Consider the following 23728-nt stretch of genomic DNA (forward strand, 5'->3'; position numbering starts at 1 on the left):
AAAATCAAGAGTGAAAACAATGTTCAATGTTGATTACATTCTTCGTCTCAAAAGAGCCTGATTCATCATGAATTTGTCCCAACTGGTCAAACCATGAATTCTAAATTCTATTTGGAAGTAATGAAATGCCTGATGCATCGCATTTGTCAAATCTGGCCCAAGTACCAGGATCTGAGCAGTTGGACTCTCTTGCATTGTCATGCAAGAGAGTCCAACTGCTCTTACATGGCAACAGTTTTAACATGTTATTATGCCGCAAATCAGATCACCATCTTATCCCACCCGCCCTATTCACCTGACTTGGCTCCAACACACTATTTTCTGTTCCCGAAACTCAAATTGAAGATGAAAGGTCGCTTTTTCAACAACATTCCTGTCATTGAAAGGCTTGCACCAAGCAGTTAAAGGCAATCCTGCAGAGTGATTTCTCCAGAGCATTTGATGGGCTCTACTGGAGCTGCAATGAGTGTATAAATAGAGAAGGGTTGTATGTATGTAGAGAGCTTATGTGAGTATATTTGTTTATCTTTAAATCTGTATTTTTATTTAATTTAGTTCAGGAACTTTTCAGACAAACTATGTATATCTCCCGGTACATAATGAACATGTTGTATTTTACGTTTGTATTGCGATTCAAACAAATATTTTTTAATAAAACCAAATGTTGGATCATTTCGTTAGCCACCTGTATAAAAAAAAAAGGTAGCAACAAATAAAATAATATTATTTAGAATCAATATATATTTATTTAAAACAGAATAAATAGATAATACAAATAGACCTTATTCCAGTAACAATAATGATAAACTCACTGCATTTATATTAACATATTAAGCAGTAGCAGAAGCATACTGCTTGGCTAATCTTGCAAACTCTTGCTCTTTATTAATGTAGTCTTTAACATATTGATGCTGATCTGACTGATTACTTGATTCTTTCAGTTGACTTAACATACGGTTTGCCTGAAATTAAAATATACAATTGAAAGTTGAACACTGATCTTTTTATTATATCATCAACTTAAATTAATTAGAAGAGTTAAAGAAAAGTCAAATTACTTATTACTGCACTTAATATGTATCAAAAAAATTTGCCACACTATGATAATGAAGATGATGCACTTTTGCATGGAATCATCATTACTGGTGATAAAACATGGGTCTACCATTTTGGGCCAGGTAGTAAACTGCAAAGTATGAAATGGAAACATCCGAAATCACCTATCAGGAAAACATTCACAAGTCAGCCATCAGCAGAAAACTGATGTTAACAGGTTTTATCAAGGTAAAAGCAAGAAGTGAAACATTATCAAGAAGGGGGTTCAGCAATAAACACTGTAATGACAGTGAAATTCTGATTGAGAACTTGAAGCTAGCAATTACAATCAAATGTTGAAGAAAACTGTCAAAAGGAATCGATTTGCTGTATGGCAATGTATATCTATATACAACTACCCCCATAATTGAAACCCTCTAGAAAATCAAGTTTGAGGTATTGGTTCATGCTCCATATAGTTCTGACCTTACTCATTCATACAATCCCCACTTGGTTCACTGAAAGATATATTAAGAGGATGCCAATTCCCCTCCAATCAAGAATGGAAGGAAATGGTAAACTCAGCTTGCTGCTCAATCAAAAAAAATTATTCTGAAGGCAAACAAGCTTATGTAACGATGGAATAAGTGTGTTAAAAAGCAAAGGGATGATGTTGAAAAATAATTTTATAAATTGTTGTTTATTTTTATATAAATAAATTTTTGTGTATTGCAGATAATTATTGACTTGCCCTTGTATATATGATTCAACAACACATGAAGTGTTTCAAACCAACCAAACCTTTTCATTTGTACGACTGCAAGGAATTTTATTAACATATGGTTGACACAAATATGTAAAATAAAACTTACTGCTTCATATCCAAGTGCTTTTCTATATGTTATGCAGTTTGAATGCTGTGACCATTTAATTAAGTCATTACTTTTGTCATTATACAATCTTTATGAGTTAATATATTGCAATAAGCAATGTATAAACATTAAAGATTACATGAAAGTCAAAAAAATGCTCATACAAACGTATGAATTATTAATGCAAGCTAATGAAAATGATCATTTAGGCTATACTCAAGTGTTATGAGTAGTTTACACAATTTAAAAATGGATGTAAATCCACACTTAAGAAGGCCAATAACATTGACAGATGTCTTGCATGTCAGAAAAGTCAAAGAACTTGTAGACTCTGACTGATTATGGGTGAATAAGCTAACAAACAGATGCAACATTTTAACTGGCTAATACCATGATATTTCAAGCAAAAAATTGGAGATCTATCAGTTTGTATCAGAGTTCATGTCTGATACAAACAGTTGATGTTTTCTGGCATTAAAAGGGACATGAACAATTAAATCATTAACTGTTAAAAATCAAGTTGTGATCCGTAAGCAGCTACTAAATTATGAAATTGGTGATACAATATTTTTAAATAATAACACAAGTGCTCAAATATGGGTTTACAGCTATGACATTGAAACTACGTTCAGTCTTCACAATGAATAAAGAAAAGTTCCCAAAAGCTAAAAAAAAAATGTGTCAAGTTCAATGAAATGTCAAGATATGTTGACAGTGTTTTTAATAGTTATGGTGTCATTCATTACTCAATTAAACTTGTTTTGCTCGTGTCCTCCAGACCATCATATGCAAAACTCCGATTTGCTTAGAAAAATATTGTGTACTGATTCCTGGACTGCGCTGAAATGCATATGCATATATAATAATTTCATCAATAACAGTGTCGTGTTGGACAGATCATTTGTAGCTAGTACAAATATTAGGTGGTGAACCTGTTTCCTGAAGATTGCAAAAAGTCATGCTAATTGTTTTGGGATCTGGAAAATGCATTTCATATTCTACTGCAGCAGCTTAGCAATATCATTACACACACCCAAAATGAATACCATATCAGCATATACCTCTGCTATGTATGTTATCATAATGCTTTGCTACATTCTCTGCAGAGGCATTATGCTCTGATAGCATAACACCTCTGTTGTAAATACATATGGCATTGCCATTACTTCAATGGCGAACGAATCACATTTAAACTAAAATTCAAGAAAACCTTCACTAACGACAGCACATTTCATAGTACACGATATACTTAATGTACCTTACAGAATGATTTTAACACTAATACAACTTTGTGCATTGTTTATCAGTTGTTATTTTATTGTCAACTTTTAAATAATAATTTTTCAAATAATTTACTGTATTTCTGATAATAATAAAAAAATTATGTAATTAATTGTAATTAATTTTTATTTTATAGCTGTTGTGTAATTTCCAGTTTTTTTTTTTAGTTTTTTAACGGTAATTTTGTTTTTAAAAACTTTTCAATTCACCAAAAAAAGAATTTGGTGTTTGTTTACGTTAAATAAACAAATGTAGTAATGTACTGATTTTAAATAAAATTTTTATTTCTCTAACTTTTCTTTATTTTATATATTAACCAATTTTATACTACAAAGTAAACAGAATAAATATGAACTAAGCTCCAAATATGTTACAAGATAAGAATTTCGGAAATAATTATTGTATTAACAACCATTCAAAAAGTATTACATTACTCTTTCAAATAATGAAATATTAAAATTAATTATATCGGGTTAAAAAATATAATACATTGTCTGCATTTATTTTCTATATCAAATTTGAGAATATTAAATGGTAATTTTTTTTAATATCGCCAAGTGTGATACTTACTTTTTATTTTGTAAATAGTGATAGTTATCAGTTTGAGTGTAAACTATAGGATCAACATGGAAGTACGTAAAATATTTTTAACATTTAAGTATTCACCTTATGAATACTGTAAACAGACCTGGCTTTAAAAACTAACTCTTTTTAAGTTAAAGAAAAAATATGGTCGCTAAAGTAAAACTGAAATATATATTTTACTCTATTAATTAAATTATAACAAACACATAAACACATTATTGTTCAAAACAGTTGTCCAAATTTATTTTAATCATTTGATTTGACCAAAATCAGACATAATTATATTCATTTCTCTTCAATCAATTCTCATTGACTAATGAGTCTACAACCATCACTTAAGAGTTTAAAGAGCAAGACAGTTGCAGGATATTTAGGAAATAATTTTATCTCAAAATATGTTATCAAATATTTTTCACTTAAAAAAAAATTCACTTTGTTTAACACTTCAAAATATGCTCCCTACTAATAATGTTATGTAAAGAAAATTTTCTCATATGGGGTAAGATATTAACTTTTAAATGTGAGCATATAAAAAATAAAGCCAAAGAAAAATTTGTTACAAGAACCAAAAATTGATAAATGTAATAGAATCATTCATGAGCATAATTTTAAATGAAAGCAATCAAGAGGATGAAGCATTTACAAAGTAATGACAACTTACAAAATTTACCTGGAATTTGAAAATTACAGTAAAATAATATGCAATTATTCTATTTCAATAATATAAAAGCCTATAAATATATTAAGAACAGATCTTATATTTGTATGTTTAAGTTGTTTTTTTTTTTTTTTTTTTTTTTTTTTTTTTTGTTAATAATGAAAAATAATTTAACTTTTGACACTTTCCCATTAAAAGTATCACAGGTAATATAATTTAAATAATTAATATAAACACTATATAAAAACCAAGTGGCTAAAATTTATTTGTGTACATTCCTAAGGAATTAAAAATGAAAATAGAAGTTATTACTATTTGTACATTGCAGGAAAATATATTAATAATCTTTTAACTAATATAATGCATTGTTACCTTACTATAGACAATTACACACTAACTGCATCTACTTTTCAAATTAAGCCAACTAATTTTCATAATTATAATGTAAGAAAATTCTGATAAGTTATGAAAGACAATTAATTGATCATCAGAGTCAGCTGTTTCACTTTGGATGTCACTAACTTGCAAAGTTGAAAACAGCCAAACATATCTCTGTATTTCTCTCTTTGAAAACAACAGAACAACTCACCTCTTGATGTTTACCAAGTTGTTCACACAAAACTATTTGATTAATAAGAGTGTCAGGATGATTACTATCACGATCCATTGCCTCCTGCAGAAGTGGTTCTGCATCATCAAATCGTCCCATTCCAATGTTGCATGTTGCTTGACCATTAAGCAGAATAACTGAAGCACCATATTTATCAATCATTTCTTGAAAAATATAAAATGCATCTTGAAGTCTATCACCTCCCTAGAATAGATAAAATAAAATTAAAAACAAAACAGGACAGTGACTTTAAACAATTAGATATATAAACTGTATAACTAATTTTCATTAGTGTGCTGCAGGAAAATAGTTGAAGGAAAGCAGAGCTGCCACTGGTTGCCGATTGAATAGTTTTTTAAACATAAGACTACAAAAGAGACCAAATTTGGCAGTGAATTTAATCACAAATATACAGATATATGTTATTTATAAAAAAGGCAAAGGAAGGTGCCAGCAACAAGATTTGCAGCCTGTAAAAATGGTACATCTTCAAAACAAATATGTTCCTTGAGTTGGAACATATATATTTAAAAATGATACTGCGTCAATCCATTTGAAGTGTTCCAAAAAAACAAAAGTTGGTTGCTTGACCAATTCAAAAAAAACATTGAAATTTATCCACTTGTTTCCTACATGTCTCACGACCTTAAAACCAATTTTTTTAAATTTTTTATTTAAGCAGTTTACCTGTAGCAGCCATTTTTGTTATTGTGTGCACATCTATTTTTGTGATTTTAAGGATTTATGGAAAAAAATCATAACGAAAAACTATTGATTCTGGAAGGAAGAAACAAAAAGCAATTTACTCATACTTTCTCAAGGTAAAAGATTGGTTCAGTGGTTTATTTACCTGCCTCTCTTCTTTCTATGAAAAATTACCAATAAAGTTTAACAAGAAAAATGGTAAAATTTCACTTTTGGTAATTTTTTTTTTCGAGGCAGGGATGGCATACACAGTTTGAATTATTTTTTTATATGTAAGTATATGTTAGTAGTTTTACCATAAATAATATTAATGGTGATATACTTCCCCCCTAAATTTATATGACGTTTTGAAAACTAATCTTTTTAAAAAAATTCAAATTTTGGCTTCAAATAACTCTGATGGGGCTGACGATAAAAATCTCAAATTTGCACAACTTGGAGTAGTTTCGCAATAAAAAAGTTTCTTGTGAATTGTACTAATAAAAACATTATAACCCCTCAAAAATCATGAAAATCGTGTTAAAAGCGATATTATTTTGACTCGCTAAATAAGTGCTCCAAGGGGGTTTCTTGTCTTCTTTGTACTTTACATTTTTTATATTTAGCCCTTATGTTGTTGAAGCTGATGTTTTCAATATTTTTAAAATAGTTTTTTTTTTTAAATTACTAATGATAGGTTGTAATTTAATAACTTAACCAATATCAATAACCTAATACAATTTTGATTCAAAAATACTAGTAAAACTTACCCAAACTGAGATTTCAATGGGTAACCTACATTTTTTTTCAAGAATTCGTTTTTATTTTTATATTGGTTTATTTATGTCAACACTATCGAAGAAAAAATAAATTGTAGCAAAATTTTAATTATTCTTGAATGAAATAGCCTGTTTTTATAGCAATGAAAGTTTATTATTTAGTGTGGTTAACCAACAGTTGTAATATCTCTTCTGATAATTCTCTTGAAATTGTGTGAAAACGACCTGTTACTGTAGTTCAAGTGATATCAACTTTCTCAGGACTTTGTAGATCGGTACCCACACTTTGTCTTGTTGAGACTTTTGAAATGATGAATGTGATCCAGCTGGGTGGAAAAAATGAACCTGCACATCATCATTTTTGCTAATATCTGCCACTTCTACTTACCACTGATTGTCATACACACAAGCAATGTAGTCTTTTTCCTTAAGTGAAAGTGATATAATACTTGACACAGAATGGTCTTCATGGTCCTTGGAGTCTGAAGTAAAGTAACATCTTACAATGCCTTCTGACACAGGAACATACTTGTGGTAGCTTCTAGTGCAAACAACTCTTTCACAGCTGTCAAAACAATTTTTTAAAGTTTCTGAAATCTTAGCTACCTCATCTAAATACTTGATGTTTTACATGTTATGACTACAAAATGGATACAATTCATCAACGTTTTTTATCTGACTATTTAATGGCCTTTACAGGCTTGTCTTTGTCACCTCTTGTTTTGTTGTTCCTATCACACCATCACAAGTGTTCTTCCCATGGGATGATCTAAAGAAGTACCATTCGGCTTCAAGGTCAAAGTCTTTTTTGTGACTGCACAAATTACCAAAATTCTTTTTATTTTTATACTGACTTGAAGCACCATCAGTAAAATAGATGAGTTTTTAATGTTCTGATGTACTTACTTGATACGGTCTGTTAAAAGTTTTTGAAAGCAATAAAACGTTGCTGTATTGTGTTTCAAGTTTTCACTTAATATACTTTTGTGTTGTAATACATCATTTTCCTTGAAACAGAACACAAAACGGTGAACTGTGGCTTGGCTGTTGACCCAATGAAAGCTTTGTATCTCATCTTGAACAAGAAATGAAACGTTTTCTGCAAATTACACCAACACCAAACATTCTTCTTCACCTAATTCTGATATTTTCTTCTTGAAAAACTGAGCTTGAGATTTTGACATGAAATGGTGAGTTTTCAGCTTTTTCAATTTTTCCAGTAATGATTCGAAAAATTTATCTTTGGGCTGAAGAACAGTAATCATCTCTGTCCTATCAGCTGTTACCCACGGTTTCTACATTATTGTATCTGGCAACACATCATACTCTTTAGAAATATTGCCCATGTCAAATACTGCCTGCTTACCTGGGCATTTAGTGCACACAGACTGACTGACCAGTCTGCAACTGCAAAGCTAAAAGATGCAACAAGCATAAATGAGTATATTGCAACATGAATTTTCCTGATGACTGGAAATGACTTTAAGCGCCTGTTATAACATGAACACTGCAGTTGAATGGCTCAAACAAGTCTATTTCAACTACATTAATATGTATAAAAATATTAAAGTGCCAAGAAGACAAGAAACCCCCGTGAAACACTTATTTAGTAAGTTAAAATGGTATCGCTTTTAACATGTTTTTCATGATTTTTTGATAGGTTATATCTTTTTTATTAGTACAATACACAAGAAACAATCTTATTTGCCATAAACATCTACAAAAATAATGTAAGTTGTGCAAATTTGAAATTTTTATTGCCAGTCCCATCAGAGTTATTTGACGTCAAAATTTGAATTTTTTTAAAAAGATTAATTTTCAAAAATTCATAAAAATTTAGGGGTAAGTATATCATCATTAATATTATTTATGGTAAAACTACTAAAATATCCCTCCTACATATAAAAGTATAATTCAAACTGTGTACGTCATCTATGCCTCTTGAAAAAAATTACATGTGAAATTTCAGTTTTTCATCTTAAACTTTATTGGTAATTTTCTTATAGAAAGAAGAGAAGGTAAATAATCCACTAGTCCAATATTTTACTTTGAGAAAATATAATTAAATTGCTTTTTGTTTCATCCTTCCAGGACCAATAGTTTTTTAGTTATGATTTTTTCTGTAAACTCTTATAACCACAGAAATAGGTGTGCGGAGTGTAACATAAATGACTGCCACAGGTAAACTGCTTAAACAAAAAATTAAAAAAAAAAAGTAATTTTATGGTCCTGAGACATGTAGGAAACAAGTGGCTAAGTTTCAATTTTTTTTTAATTGTTCAAGCAACCACCCTTAGGTCACTTCAAATGGATTGACCTTATTAAAAAATAATGCTAAAAAATTAAATAAAAAATTCTAAATAAAAAGGGAAAAGAACCAAAGAGAGTATAAAAAATTTAAAAAAATCCCGCACTTAAACGCTCAGGCTGATAACCTCACCCAAAAATCAACAAAAATAAAGGAATCAATCTACACTCAAAGAAAAAAAAAAAAATCAAAAAAATCAATAACAATAAAATCCAAAAACAAGAAAAAAAAAAAAAAAAACTGTGTCCCCTCTTTCATTCCTTTTGCCCAGCCCATATTCATCCACAATATTTCTTTCCTTGCCTTTTCCAATGCTTGCATTCCAATCTCCAACTATTATTAAATTTTCATTTCCTTTATGTGTTTAATTGCTTCAATTTCTTCATATACACACTCTACCTCATCATCATAATATGTGCTTATAGGTATATAGATGTTAACAATCGTTGTTGGCTTAGGTTTTGATTTTTTCCTGATTACAATGTTTCTATCGCTAAGCCTTTTGAAATACTCTACTCTCTTCCCTATCTTATTGTTCATTACAAAATCTACTCCTGCCTGCCCTTTATTTGACGCTGAGTTAATTATTCTAAAATCTTCTGATAAAAATTGTTTTCCTCTTCCCATCTCATCTCGCTAATTCCTACTAGATCTACATTTAATCTTCCCATTTCCTTCTTTAAATTTTCTAATCTAACAGCCTTTTTTAGACTTCTAACATTCCACACTTTGACTCATAGAATGTTATTTTTTAATTTTCTCATGATCCCTTCTTTAGTAGTTCCCACTCAGAGATATGAATGGGCGACATGCTAACCTCTGGAATATTTTACCAAGGAAGGTGCTTCCATCTTTGTTACATGAAAATGCAGAGAGCTACATTTTGTTGGAAAAAAAACAGTAGTTTACCATCGCTTTCAGCTGCACAGTACTCAAAAAATTGAGTGATGTTGATATAGCCGTTTAAGTCCTCCTGACCTATGCCCTCAACAACTACTGAAAGAGCTGCTGCCCTCTTTCAGGAGTAACTCCTTAACCTGGCTCTCAACAGATACCTCTTCAATAAGGTTGTACTTTTAATCCAGCTACCCTACATCAATGAGCCCTCAAGTTCCCTCACCATTGGCAAGATCTCATGATTAATAGAGGGAGTTTCAGTTTTATTACTACCACATAACTTATTTCAAGGTAATGTTTTATTGTTTGCTTTTGAAAAAGAAATTTATTGAATTTAACTGATTATATAAATGTAGATTTCTATTCATTTACTTCATATTATGCTTTAAAAATACCTTCTTCAGCACATGATAAAAAAACTAGAAAAGACATCTGAAGAAAAAAATGGATGAAAAAATTAAGTATAAAAAAAAACAAAAATGAATGAGGCCAAAAACTACGCAGACTTTTAAGAAATGTAACAGAAATCATAAAACAGCACCAGTAGACTGCTTAATAATAAATGAATTAAAATAAAAAATAAAATAATTTTGTAGGAAAGTAGGTACTGGAGGATATTTTTAAGAAATAAAGCTGATAAGACCAGTATCAGAGATCCATCAAGAAAATTAATATTAAGAAGAGAAGTAGCAGTTGATAAGAGATAGAAATCACAGTACTAAATAGAATATGAAAATTAACCAAAAACTCCACACGGAAGACAATATGTTTAGATGATCAACTTCCTTTAAAGGTTCTTACTTAAATAATTGTCAAGGTTTACTATACTAATCAAAATATATAATTTCTATTGGAATTTCATTGATTAAAGGTTTCAGAAAAATCTTACCTCTAATTTTCTTTCCACTTCTTTATAAGGAGCACTACATTTGAGGTTTTATCACACGCAGTTTCTGATAAATAGTAATTGTTAAAAAACCTTTAACCCCAGTTTCAACCAATTATGATGATTTCCCAAAAATCCTATCTAAACATGTGAATCCATATGACAAGATAAAGCTGCTGATGTATTTAAAGTGTTTGGTTCTAAGACTAAGAACCTAATGTCAATGGTAATAAGCAAACATACGTCACGTGTCAGGACTTCAGCTAACAAATACAGAATTAATACATACCACAGCAATATTGACCCAGGCTTGAGACAACTGAGTAAGTGTAGCATCTTCATCCTTTTCTTGCATAGATTTCAATTCTTTTCTTGCTAAATCAATTCTATCCATCTGTAGATATATCACTAAATTTGTTGCCATACTGAAATGAACAATAAAATAATATGTTTATACAACATAATACGGCTACAACTGAAATAAAAATGTAACTGCAGTCATTATACACATGTGTTTAATAAAAATTCCATTTTTCCATTAAAATATCATCAGCTTCTCTAATCTTATATATTCATACATTCAGTATTAACATAGATTAATCACTCCTACAATATTGGAACAAAATTTTGTTAACTGACTACAAAATTAGTCTTCATTTATTATGACTTAGTGTATAAGTTCTGACTGTATCATTATTCAACTTTGTTAAAAAAGGAAACAAGTTTCATAATAAGCTGCCATATCATGACTTGTGCTCAAACTTTTAACTTACAAATGAAAACAATAAGCCATCATGAAAGCAAATATGTAAAAAATTTAAGTTAACTTGTCATTTAAGTCAATGATCATCGAATGGGGAGAGGAAATTGTCCCCAAAGGCAGAGGAGCCATAGCCAAAGTTACCACAAAAAGATACCACTCCATTAATGATCTCTGCATATCCCAACCATAAATTTGACTATGTCAATACAGAATATTCCAGAGTTTCAATTCCCCAACTGGATCTCAAAAGAGGGAAAGTCTTGGATAAGGCAGTAAGCAAGGAAAGATTGAGAATTCAAAATTAAACAAGAAAGATAACAACATTATTGAAACCTAGGAAGCTGGAAAGGTCAAAATCATAAGAAAGCAGAAGTAGGCATCCTAGGAACTTGTGAATCAAGATGGGCAAGCAATAGGGATTTCATACTGGATGAATTCAGAGATATTTGCAGAGAAAATATTAAACCAGGAAAAATGGAACAGTAATAATTCTAAGGGGAAAATGGAAAACAATTTATGAACACATACCACTAAAGTAACAGATTAGTTATGATTTAACTAAAAGCCAACCTGATTGACTTGTGTCATAGTGATCTACCTGCCAACAAAAGCAAAATGGGATTACTAAGAGTGAGGAACATGTTTTTACATTGGGAAGTAATCGTCACCACTCCAAGCTCACTGTTACTTGGTGGTGACTGTAAAAGTCATACTTAGAAAAATGTTTTCTGCTTTATTACGTAATATATTTTGGCTTTTGAACAAGGTTGCATAATCCAGTGGTTCCTTAACTCCTCCGAGTCACAGTGCCCTTTTTCAATTAAAATTTTTCCATGGCGCTCTACCTTATGTAACAGTATGAGATAAAAATAAATAAAACTCATGTACCTTCACTATTTCTTTATTTTATTAACATTAACATTAAATTAATAATTATAAATGTTAGGACTTTTGAAGGTTATATTCCACTGTATTTTGTTAAGGTATATACATATACAGAAATGTTGGGCATAATGTTTAGGATCAGACTGTAACTTTTCTCCAAAATAACTACTTTAACAAAAGTTGGATTGACCCTCCACAAGGTGCACTTGAATATATCCGTAACAAATATGAGAAATTTGTCCAGTTAACTGAATTGAAACAAACTTCACAGCTTTATTTATCGTCAAATCACATTTCACCAGATCACATCTAGGGTTGTAACTCAGAACCTAGTCCCAGAACAGGTGACTCCTTGACAGTCAACCATGAAAGGTCTTTTGAGAAATACTCCATCGGCTGAACCAAGCAATACCAGAGTTCAGAGAAGGCAGCAATCTCGGATAGGGTGGGCTGCCACTTAGAAGAAAACATGCCATCGGAAGCACTGGATTGCCCCAACACTAGACACTACGAACAAGAAAAATATAAAGTTTAAAATCAAACCAAAGCATATCACTTACATTTCCATACAAAGTGTAAACTCACTCATACAGACTGGTAAACTAAAGATAATAACTGACCTAATGGACCAATACAAAATTCTCATCAAGTGTGCAGGAAATAAGAAACATTGACCAGGATGACACTGAATCTCAAGTATATAGGCTCTACAAAGATATACCTGTGAAGAGAGTGATGAAAAACCTGTTTGGAACAGGCTTTTTAGTCAGCCTCAAAATCATACTAAATGATCTCAAAATGAACCAAGCAACACCAGAGTTGCTTGGTTCAGGCAGTATCTGGATACAGTGGGCTGCCACTTAGAGAATAACAATGCAATTGGAAGCATTGGATGCTCTTAACACTATACACATGAACAAGAAAAATACAAAATCCAAAATCAAACCAAAGCAAATCACCTACATTTCCACATGCAATGTAAACTCACTCAACCAGACTGGTGAACTAAAAATAATAACTGGTCTAATGGACCAACACAAAATTCTCATCATGGGACTGCAGGAAATAAGAAACACCAACCAGGACACCACAGAATCTCAAGGATTTATAGACTCTACAAAGGGATATCTGGGAAGAGAATGATGAAAAATGTCCCACAGTGGAACAGGCTTTTTAGTCAGCCTCAAAATAACAAACTCCATACAAGAATTGAAGTCACAATCCCCTAAGATCTCAACACTCATATTAAAAACATCTAATAAAAACTACACTATAATAAACACCCATGCACCCACTAATAATAAAAATAACTTTCCAAAAGATTGTAAAAAAACAGAAAAATTCTGGGATCTACTCAACCTGACTATAAATAACATCCCCAAAAACCATGTTAAACAATTAATTGGAGACTTCAATGCTCAACTAGGAAGAGAAAGAAGATACCGCGACATCATCGGAAAATGACCTGCCCAAAAGAAAACAAACAAGAATGGACAGAGACTCACTGATCTCTGTGAAAACCACAACCTAATCTCGAAATCCTCATATTTCAAGAGGAAATCTGAAAACTCAAAACCTAGAAACACTCTGACTACACTGAAGGAAAATGGCAACTAGATCAATTTTTCATGGACAAACACCACCATAAGGAGATCTACAACGTAAAAGTCCACCAAGGAGTAGACAAAGGGTCAGATCACTATGTAGTCAAAATTAAATTTATTCCCCAAAGAAAGCAACAAAACCAAACCTCTAAAACTAAAACAAAAATGGACCCTACCCAACTAATCAAGAATGAAAATTACCAAAAAGCAACAAAAAAAAATAACAATCACGGATAAACTTGAAGATCTAGTCAAAAACCTTAAACAAATAGCAGAAGAATTAGCTCCAATAAAATCCTGTAAAAAATATCAATGGCGGAAAAGTGAATGTGACAAAACAGTGTAGTAAAGACATCAAGCATGGCTATATCACAGCTAAAAATCACAAACATCCTTCCAAAATCTAATACTATCTAAAAACAAATTAGCATGGTTCTGATTTGCTCATTTTTGCTTTTTTGTGATGTGGTGGGTTTGAAGTGTGCCACTCCTTGCTCTGGCGTTTTGTTTCTGGGTCGTAATCAAATATTCGAGATTCATCATCAGTAATAACATTTTTTTAGAAAATCAGGATCAGTTTCAATTCACCCTAGAAGATCGTGGCACATTTTCACCCCGTTGTTTTTCTGTTCAACAGTGAGGTTTTTTGGGACTAATTTTGCATGAACTTTTTTCATGTCTAATTTGTTTGTCAAAATTTGATGGGCTGTGGTATGGTTCAAATTAAATCGATCTGCAATCATTCTGACAGTTAATCGCCATAGTTAATCGGTCATACCATACCAAGCCTCTGATTCCCTCAACATTGTTGTCACTTTTTGATGTTAATGGTCTTCTAGAGCACGGCTCATCCGCAACTGATTCCTGGCCATCTGAAAATGGTTTAAACCACCTAAAAACTTGGACTCGTGACAGAGCATAATCTCTACCTAAAATCTTGGGCTCGTGACAGAACATAATCTCCATACGCCCTTTTAAATTCTGAACAAGTTTCAATAGCATTCTCACAGAGTTTAACAAAAATTTGATTTCACAACATTGCTTATAATTAATATAACTCATTTTTGTAACATGCAACAAAAACTCGTTTCGTGAAAGGTTCCTTTACATCTCACATGGCAACAATAGACTAAAAATATTAATACTCAATATAAATCAGCTGTTCATGTTTACTAATAAATGTTAAAACAAATCATATGTTTACTAGTAACTTTACAGTGTTCCACTTTGGCTGCCAAAAAAAAAAAAAACTAGTTTCATAACTTAATTTACAGACCTCGTATAATCTTTAAAATTTAACTTTAATCAATTTTGCAAATAATTTTAATCATTACAGGAAATTTTAACATACTGACATCATATTTTTCTAGTAAAGCATCTGTCTGTTCAGTCAGTCTGTATTTGGATAATAAAACAGAATACATCATTATTTCTAAAATTTATTAATACTCTTTTATTCTCTATCATTTTTGTTAGATCTATGCAGAACAAATCATATAGTGCTTTAAATTAATTTACAAGTAAATAATAACCCAATACTGATTAAGGTCCATCTGCAGCTTTTGCCTTTAAACTCACATCCTCTTAATTATTTTGAATTAATCTTTTAAAGGCTTCATCATAGCCAAATCTATTTCATTACAACTATAAGTAGCAACATTGTTTTGATTTAAAAAAAGCAAGTGAATATTCATTTGGTTATTACAAAACTTTATATAAGTATATTCTAATAAGGAACTGAGATTTAGAGTGACTTTAGCTACATGCTTTGTCAATAGATTGGAAATGACATCTTTATATATAATTATCTTCATTTACAGTATCTGTATTATAATACACAGAATGTTTTTTTAAATGCAGAGGTGTCTTTTCAAATTTTCCACTGTTTTATACTTTGAAAACAGATAGATAACATTTGCAAAGTTGATTATTTGTAACAATAGTCATTCAACATGATGGAATGTTAGTTTTTGTATGATAATGCTCTAAATCACAATGTAACAAACATAGTTCAAAGATTCAAGTGATGTAGTTAAAAAACCCACCCACTCATTCACTCATTCAAACAGTCCTGACCTCACACAAAGTGGTCATCATCTTTACTTCATTTAAAACAAGGCTTATACATAAAAATATCCTTAATAAATACAATTCATATGTAACAAAGTTTGTTTTAAAGGCACTTTATAAATCTGGCACATTTTTAATACTTTCACTATTTTTGTCAAAGTATAACATTTTAAATTCTTTATAACTATTTCAAGGAAAATGAACAAATATAAATAAATGTATTAGAAAGACTTTCTAGGTGCATGCAATCTAGAAAGAGCCACAAATGCTACCAGTAAACAAGCTTGAAAATATGTTCAATATTCAAGGTCAATGACTTCAGCCATAAGCCCAATTAGTGCTACAATTCCTCATTTATGTATCTACTAACTATCCAAACCAAAATATTTTTTTTAAATATATATAAGAATAGTTTACTTAAAAAAAATAAAATTAACAAATAAAAATAATCGTTTAATTAAAAAAGAAAATTACCTTTCAAGACTGTCATCTTGATGCAATGCTCTTAAAGCAGCCTCATAATTTTTTTCATAGCTGTTAATTATTGCTGCTACTTGACTAGCACAGCTACTAGCACTCTTTTCAATTTGCTCATCTAGTGTCGCCAGAATCCTATCTCTAGAACCAAATTAATATGGATATCATACAAGCAAGAGAATGTAATAATAGTAATCAAAATTATTTCTTAAATAATTTATTATTAATATTAATGACAATGAGGAGAGAGTTTCACTAGCTGTATATTTTTAGTCATAAAAACTGCTACACAGGTAAGAGAAGAGAATTAAAATTATAGGTATGAAATACTTCAAAATGTAAGGAAAAAGTATTAAACTTTACCATTACAAATTAATTTTAGCACACGAGGAAGAGATTTGCATAAAATGCAACTTTAAAATGTTTCAAAAGCATCAACATATGATATAAAACCTAATCTGAATTTTTATTCTGAAATGAATCGCCCAATTTTTGCGTGAATTGCTTCATTTTAAGATAAGGTTAAAAATAACCTTAAGAGCCAATAGGACTGACCTCAATGTGTGTCTATGTCAGTGCTTAGTACATAAGGTGGTGCATCAAATGACTTTTTTCTTAATTACAAGACTCTGCTGATAATTTATAATGTAACACTCAATTAAACTGAGATTTTAATAATTTAATATAAATTAACAGAAATAAATTTTCAAACAATTACATTAATAACTTAATATAGCCACTACATTTTCTGATAAGAGGAGATCATTCTCCAAAACAAGAGTCAAATCATACACATGTAAGACAATGTCTTAAATGTACATTATTTTGAAGATTCATTATGTTTTAAGTTAGAAATGAAAGACATTTTTTATATACATAGTTTGTTTTTTAATTAATTTTTATTTGTTAAATATGTTTGAGTGAATATAATAGGCAAAGGGACTTTTTCATCTCTCTCACTATGTAATGAGTTGGCATGAGATTGTCAAACTTGATAATCACTCTGAATGCTACGTCATCAAAGAATTTAATATTTCTAGAGTTAATTTATCTTTGTAATATATTCAATTTAAAGAAAAAAAATATTATTAATAATTTCAGATAATAAACACAGATTTTTCTGAGAATATAGAAATTTCTTTTAAAAGCATAAATAAAAAAGCAAATAAAGGTTTTTATTCTGTTTTCTACTCTTAACATAAATTGAGATGAAAAATGTAATGACAATAATCAGTAACATACCTACCATTAATAATAAAAACACTTTTAAAAAGCAAAACATTAAAGTAATCGGAAAACTAAAACTAAAAAAAATGTTAAAGCTGTTCTCAAAATCTTAAACCTCTCACAAGAAAAAACAAAAGAAATGTTAAGCTATAACTTGATGACAAAGCCAATCAATCATAATGTTATAATGAAATAATTCTATACAGTTCCATGGACCTTTTTTCTCTTTTTTTAAATTGTGTATGTTATTTCTATTACATTATCATTAGTACAACAATTTTTATTAATAACAATTTTGCATAAGTATAAACTTGAAAAATAAAATTTAATATTAACTACTACTATACAATGTTACAGCATGTTAAAAAAGTAATTCTTAAAAAGTAAAAAACCTGATTATTAATTGTACACATCCACCTAGAATTACGAAAAACAAACAAAAATAAAAATTAAAGAAAAACTTGTTTTTCTTTCTTGTTTTCTTACAGGAATTTTTTCAGGATTCAGTAGTCAGTGATATGAAATTTAATATTATTTCTACATTTTATGTTATATTCGGGTGCCTGATAATGTTATGTCTCTATCTAAATAAACACACGTGTTTTCAAATATAGAACAATATTTATTAATTAAAACATAATAAACAATTCTAAAAGTGAACATTGAAATGAATATTGAAAACTGTCATCTTAATGACTCCAATCCTCAATTGATAGTATACATAAATCGATATATCGAACATTGGGATACAACAATCTCCCGTTTATTGAAAAATACTGAAATCAATAACATGAACAAAGTTTTTAAAAGGAACATGTATAGATACCTATTGAAATTAAATATTGAATTACAATAGTATTGAATCATCATGGTTAAACAATCATGGAACTTAATTAGATATAAAAGAATAATTTTGATATTTTAGTTGAATGGATATTTTTGAACTAATTTGAATTTATATACATATTTACTGATTTAAATTGTTAAAGTATAAAAATTATGAATTAAAAACCAGTCAAGTTTAAAAAGGATACAACATAGTCTTGCAGTCTTGTTGGCTGTCTACATTCCAATAGGTTGCTGCTGCACTCCGGGTTGCTCTTGAAGTTCTGGGTAGAGCTCCTCTGAGGGACCTGTTCTTGGTTTGTCATATGTGCTTGGTGATGGAGCAAATGTCACTGTTTTCTTTGGTTTTGAATCGATAGAGATGAATATTAATTGATGAATGTGAAAGATAGGTGCTTTTGAAGGATTTTTCTTCATTCGTCCACAGTCTTGACAAGTTCTGACAAGATTTTCTATGTCTTTATCTAGATCTTGCCATTAAACGTATTGTTTGGCCAACTGTTTCATCTTTACAATTCCCACATGAGTGTGATTGAGATCTGTGAGAAATATCTGATGCACTGAAGTTGGTACAACTACTCATGGCCCTTTAAAGATTATACCATTTCGAAGGTAATACTCAGAATCATAATTTTCACCAATCAAAACATCTGATTTCAGTTTTAATAAGTTTCATCAAAACTTATGAAGAAGTAAAGATTCTTCATAACCACTCAAAGAGTGGTTTTGTAATTTAATGTTTCAATGGAAATGTTATAGATTATTTCTTTAGAAATTAGAGATACTTCTTTTTCCACATATTGTTCAATTTGAGAAATATTTTCTTAAACAGGGGATTGGGATAGAAAATCAGCATGGACATTTACTTCTGCCCATTTATGTTGGATTTGATCATCAAAGTTTGTGAGCAAAGTTGCATAGCGTAGAAATCTTGCGGATGTCATAGCTGGAAGTTTTCAATTAGTAGAATGTGAGGCAGTGGATGGTTATCAGTATACAAAATGAACTTTTTGTCATACACATAATAATAGAATTTTTTTAGGACAAACATGATTGCTAATGCCTCCCTATCAAGCTGACTATAATTCATCTCAGTTTTGGTTAGTTAACAAGAAGTGAAAGCAGTAGGTCTTTCTACTCTGTTTATTGCATGTCAAAGTATTCCCAACATCCCTGTCTGAGAAACTTCACCGTTCACTGTCAGTGGAAGGTTTGGATTGAATGGAGTTAGTACATGATCGCTTGCAATTTCGTTTTTCAGATGTATAATTGCCGCTTCACACTTTGGGGACCAGTAGAATTTGTGATTTTTCTGAAGAAGTAATCTCAATAGACATGTAAGTGTGGAGGTATCTGGTATAAACTTTGTATAAAAGGTAACCATTCCTAAGAATCTTTTGACATTTTCTTGACTTGCTGGTCTAGGTGTGTTTATAATATCTGTGACCTTAGTTGGGTTTGGAAATTCTTTCTTGTTCAATAACATAACTTAGGTATTGAACTTTAGTTTTGAAAGATTCACGATTGATAGTCTACATTGATATATCAAACGTTGAAATAAAACAGTTAGTCTTACAAAGTGGAGGCCATTAAATTCACCATCTCATATAGCTTACACAGATACCTGACTACATCATAAAATGTAGAAATAATAAAGAAATATTCAATTTCACATTGCTGACTAATTTACTATATCTTGAAAAAAGTCTGTAAGAGAAGAAAGAAAAGCTTGTTTAACTAATTTTTGTTCATTTTTCATAATTATTATAGGTAGATCTGTACAATTGGTGGTAGTTGTTTTTTTGTTTTTTAATAATAATCTTTTTATTTAGAACTTTTTCGTTGTTTCTGTAACTTTATCATTCAATATACTAGTCATATCTAGATATGATACTAGTATAACTTTCATTTTTTAAAAACAATGTGCTGTTTTAATAGAAATTTGAATGTTAATGAAAGATAATGTACATGCGTATAATGCAGATAAGTGCTAGTATTTTCAACAAAATCAAGAGGCAAAAGTGTTTCTTTTTTATCATTTTATGAAATACCACCATTACAAATTGAAAGGTGTGAATTTTTAAATTTTGTCCCTTAGTGTAACACCCCACCTTCTAGATAAAACAATTTAATATAGTCAATGTTACTGATAGACCAAAGACCTGTTACTACCCAAAAGTTGGTTATAACTGGTTGGATCTGTGAAGCTAAAGACGGAAACAAGCATAAATGACAGTTAAATACAATACCACTCCTCCTACGGACGTAGTTGGATAAAAATTACAACCTAAAATAGAGCTACACAGATGTGTGTACATTTTTTTTAAGGCAAACAACCAGTATATACCAAACAAAATAAAAGTAGTATTACAAAGCTCTACATACTTTCACCTCCAACTGTTCAAAAATTTCTACAAGGAATAATCTTCATTCTCTTGGTAACGTCAAACTTGAATGTGTTAGCATATTTTATGCACTGTAAAGTATTTACTTTATTACTATAGCGATGAATACATTACTGGTAAATGCTACACTAAACAAATAAATCACCTTTATCCCCAACAATTTTTTCTCGCCTCAGTTTTATTTAATCTTTATAAACAATAATGACATGAAATAATGCAAACTGTAAATACTAAATTCATCAATAACTATCACTTGTCAAATAACAGAAAACACAGAAAAATAATAAAGTAAATTAAGTACTTAATTAAGTACCTTAACGAAATAATTTACCTGTTACTAGGATTAGCCATGAAATCTGCCAATACTCTAAGAGGCTGCAATTCTGCTGGTGAAGAACTGTTTATTTCATCCAGTACAATCCTATACTTTTTTTGAGCAATGTATGCTCTGTAAAGAAATAAATCTCTTTCCAACTGTTGATCTGGGGATGAAGGCTGTAAAGAAAATTAACTAAGAATAAAAATGTTTATATAATAATTTTTTTTTACAAATATTTTTTTATAGTGCTTTGAAATTACTAGTTAAAAATTAAGAATACTATTTTTTTTTTTAAATCTGTGCTTTTTACCACATCTATTCATGCATTAAGGATAAATATCATGTAATGAAGCAAAAAACTAAACATGTTTAATAACTGTAATCTATTAATTATAACTACAATAAAGCAACTACATTTTAATAAAATCATTTCAATACAAAAGTTAGTTTAACTGTAGTGCTTGCCATTTTACATTTTGCTACTCTGTGTGAAGAAGGCCTAATGCTCTGGTTTATTCTGAAAAATTGATAATTTTTTACAATCAGTAATTTAAATAACTCTTCCATTATATTTTATTTTTATAGATTATAAATGACTTTGACCCTATGCAAAGTAGTGATTAATAAGTGGAAACTACATGTGCTGTTAAACTGTACTTAATGAACTTAACTTCAGTGAACTACAGGAACTGTAAACTGTTTTTCATGAATTCAGCCAAAGGAATTTACAGTTACTTTTTTCAGGGTCCAATATTTCTATATTATGTCCTTATCTTAAATTTCAAGGATCCTAATCCCCAAGACATTTAAGGTGTTAAGGTATCACCCCAAAATAATTAAGATGTTAATCGTATCGTAAAGGATACAGTTCATCTTCATAGGCCACAAAAATCCATTTCATAATCATAAACACTATCTTTAAACCTATGTTTCGAATTAATCATTAATATGGGTTAAATTAGATATATCCATATTAAATCTAAACAAAAGCATGACAAAGCATAAATTTTAATATTTTTAAAGGGAATAAAATGCTTTAACAATTATGCATTAAATGATTAAAACTCGCAGAACATTTTGGTTACTCTACATTCTAGAAGAATTCTTTTTTTTATTTATGAGAGTACAAAAATGTAAGTTACTTCTACATACTAAGATATTAACAGTTTTAACTAAATGTAATTGCAAAAATTTTCGTATGTTATATAAAAAGGAAACGTTCGTTTATGAGTTAGCAAAAATCTCAAGACTCACTAAACTAATCGCTACCAAATTTTAACAGTGGCTTCATTATTTAATCTGAGTGTCATAGGCTATATTAAGATGAAAAATTATTTATTAAAACATGTAAATAAATAATCTGTTACAGTGTTGCACTTCTCATTCAAGCTGCAGGTGGCAAATCACTAAATTCTCATGCTACTTTCTAATGGCAAGCTGCTCCCAAGATATTTTTCAAAATATATATATAATTTGTCTGTTTGTTCTCACATCACACGAGAATGAAACTGACAAATTGCTTTCAAATTTGCAGGATACATTTATGTTACCCCAGGGAAGGTTTCAAACCATAGACGAAGGCCATGGCTCCCATGAAGGTTAAGATATTAAAAATATTCATTATTTTTTCATCCCCCAAGTATGATGAAGTTGTGAATTAAAGGTATTCATTAAGGAAAAAAAGATTAATCCTTTTACTTCATTATTATATTTCTGCCACCATGGCAAAGAGATAAGTCATCAATTTTTCATCGTCAAGGGTATGTGTAGTTACCACAGTTACTATTATTCAGTCTTTTGTAAGATAGAAATTACTTTTAAGTTGATATACTGCCATCATTGAATACAGTATGATGTAAATTTTCAATTTATTAATGAGTCACCTTCAAAATTACAAAGAAAGTTTACTTCCAGATCATTTTAAAGCAATTTGTGGCATTATTGTTAATGACTCCCTATTCTAAAAAGAGAAATCTCTTTCATAGTTAAATAATACATCTATACGAAATTTATCAATTATTTTTGTTCATTTGTAAATTTCATATTGTTTAATAGTCATAAGTCTCTGGTTTTCATGTTTTGGGACCAATAACACAATTTCACATTTTCTCAATCGTATATAGTCTTGCTATATACATCATCTTGTGATGTACGATCACATAAAATTTTAATATAACTTTAATTACCGTATACAAAACACTTGTACCATAAAATTATTGACCAATTATTAAATTACTTTATACAATGTAAACAGTAATTAATCACTGCACACAAAATTATAACCTAAAATGTTTGAGGTTAATTCGACATTAACAACTTGCACACTTAAAACTTAATTTCAGATTTTAAAGCAACAGAGAACGTACCTTCAGTTTCTGTGCTTCATTTATACATTGCTGATAACTACCAATGTAAAACGAATTTTTTATGTCAAATAATTCTACAGAGCCAGACTGACGTGACGTGGTCATGTTACCTTCCTTCTTTAACTATTTCGTGTGATACGTGTTAACATCTTTGCAAACCGTTGAATGTCT

At 30.0% G+C, this 23728-nt stretch overlaps 1 protein-coding gene across 1 annotated transcript; it reads right to left on the minus strand.

The window, feature by feature from the left end:
* Positions 1–723: 723 nt before the first annotated feature.
* Positions 724–23728, minus strand: epsilonCOP (coatomer subunit epsilon). The gene is made up of 6 exons (XM_075355326.1): positions 23558–23728; positions 21204–21367; positions 16392–16535; positions 10885–11020; positions 5021–5245; positions 724–962 (listed from the first exon to the last, which is right to left on the minus strand). Exons 1-6 carry the CDS (start codon positions 23660–23662, stop codon positions 831–833), a joined length of 906 nt encoding a protein of 301 aa, XP_075211441.1. The 5' UTR covers positions 23663–23728; the 3' UTR covers positions 724–830.

Source organism: Lycorma delicatula, chromosome 1 (genome assembly GCF_047948215.1).
Source record: "Lycorma delicatula isolate Av1 chromosome 1, ASM4794821v1, whole genome shotgun sequence".
NCBI classification, from domain to species: domain Eukaryota; kingdom Metazoa; phylum Arthropoda; class Insecta; order Hemiptera; family Fulgoridae; genus Lycorma; species Lycorma delicatula.

What these genes read in the sequence shown, in the direction of transcription:
- epsilonCOP (XM_075355326.1), bottom strand. Translation starts at nt 23,662, where the DNA reads ATGACCACGTCACGTCAGTCTGGCTCTGTAGAATTATTTGACATAAAA. An exon ending in ATGAAGCACAGAAACTGAAG is followed by an intron (nt 21,368 to 23,557) that starts GTACGTTCTCTG and finishes TTTTCTTTACAG; the next exon opens with CCTTCATCCCCAGATCAACA. An exon ending in ATGGCTAATCCTAGTAACAG is followed by an intron (nt 16,536 to 21,203) that starts GTAAATTATTTC and finishes ATTTGGTTCTAG; the next exon opens with AGATAGGATTCTGGCGACAC.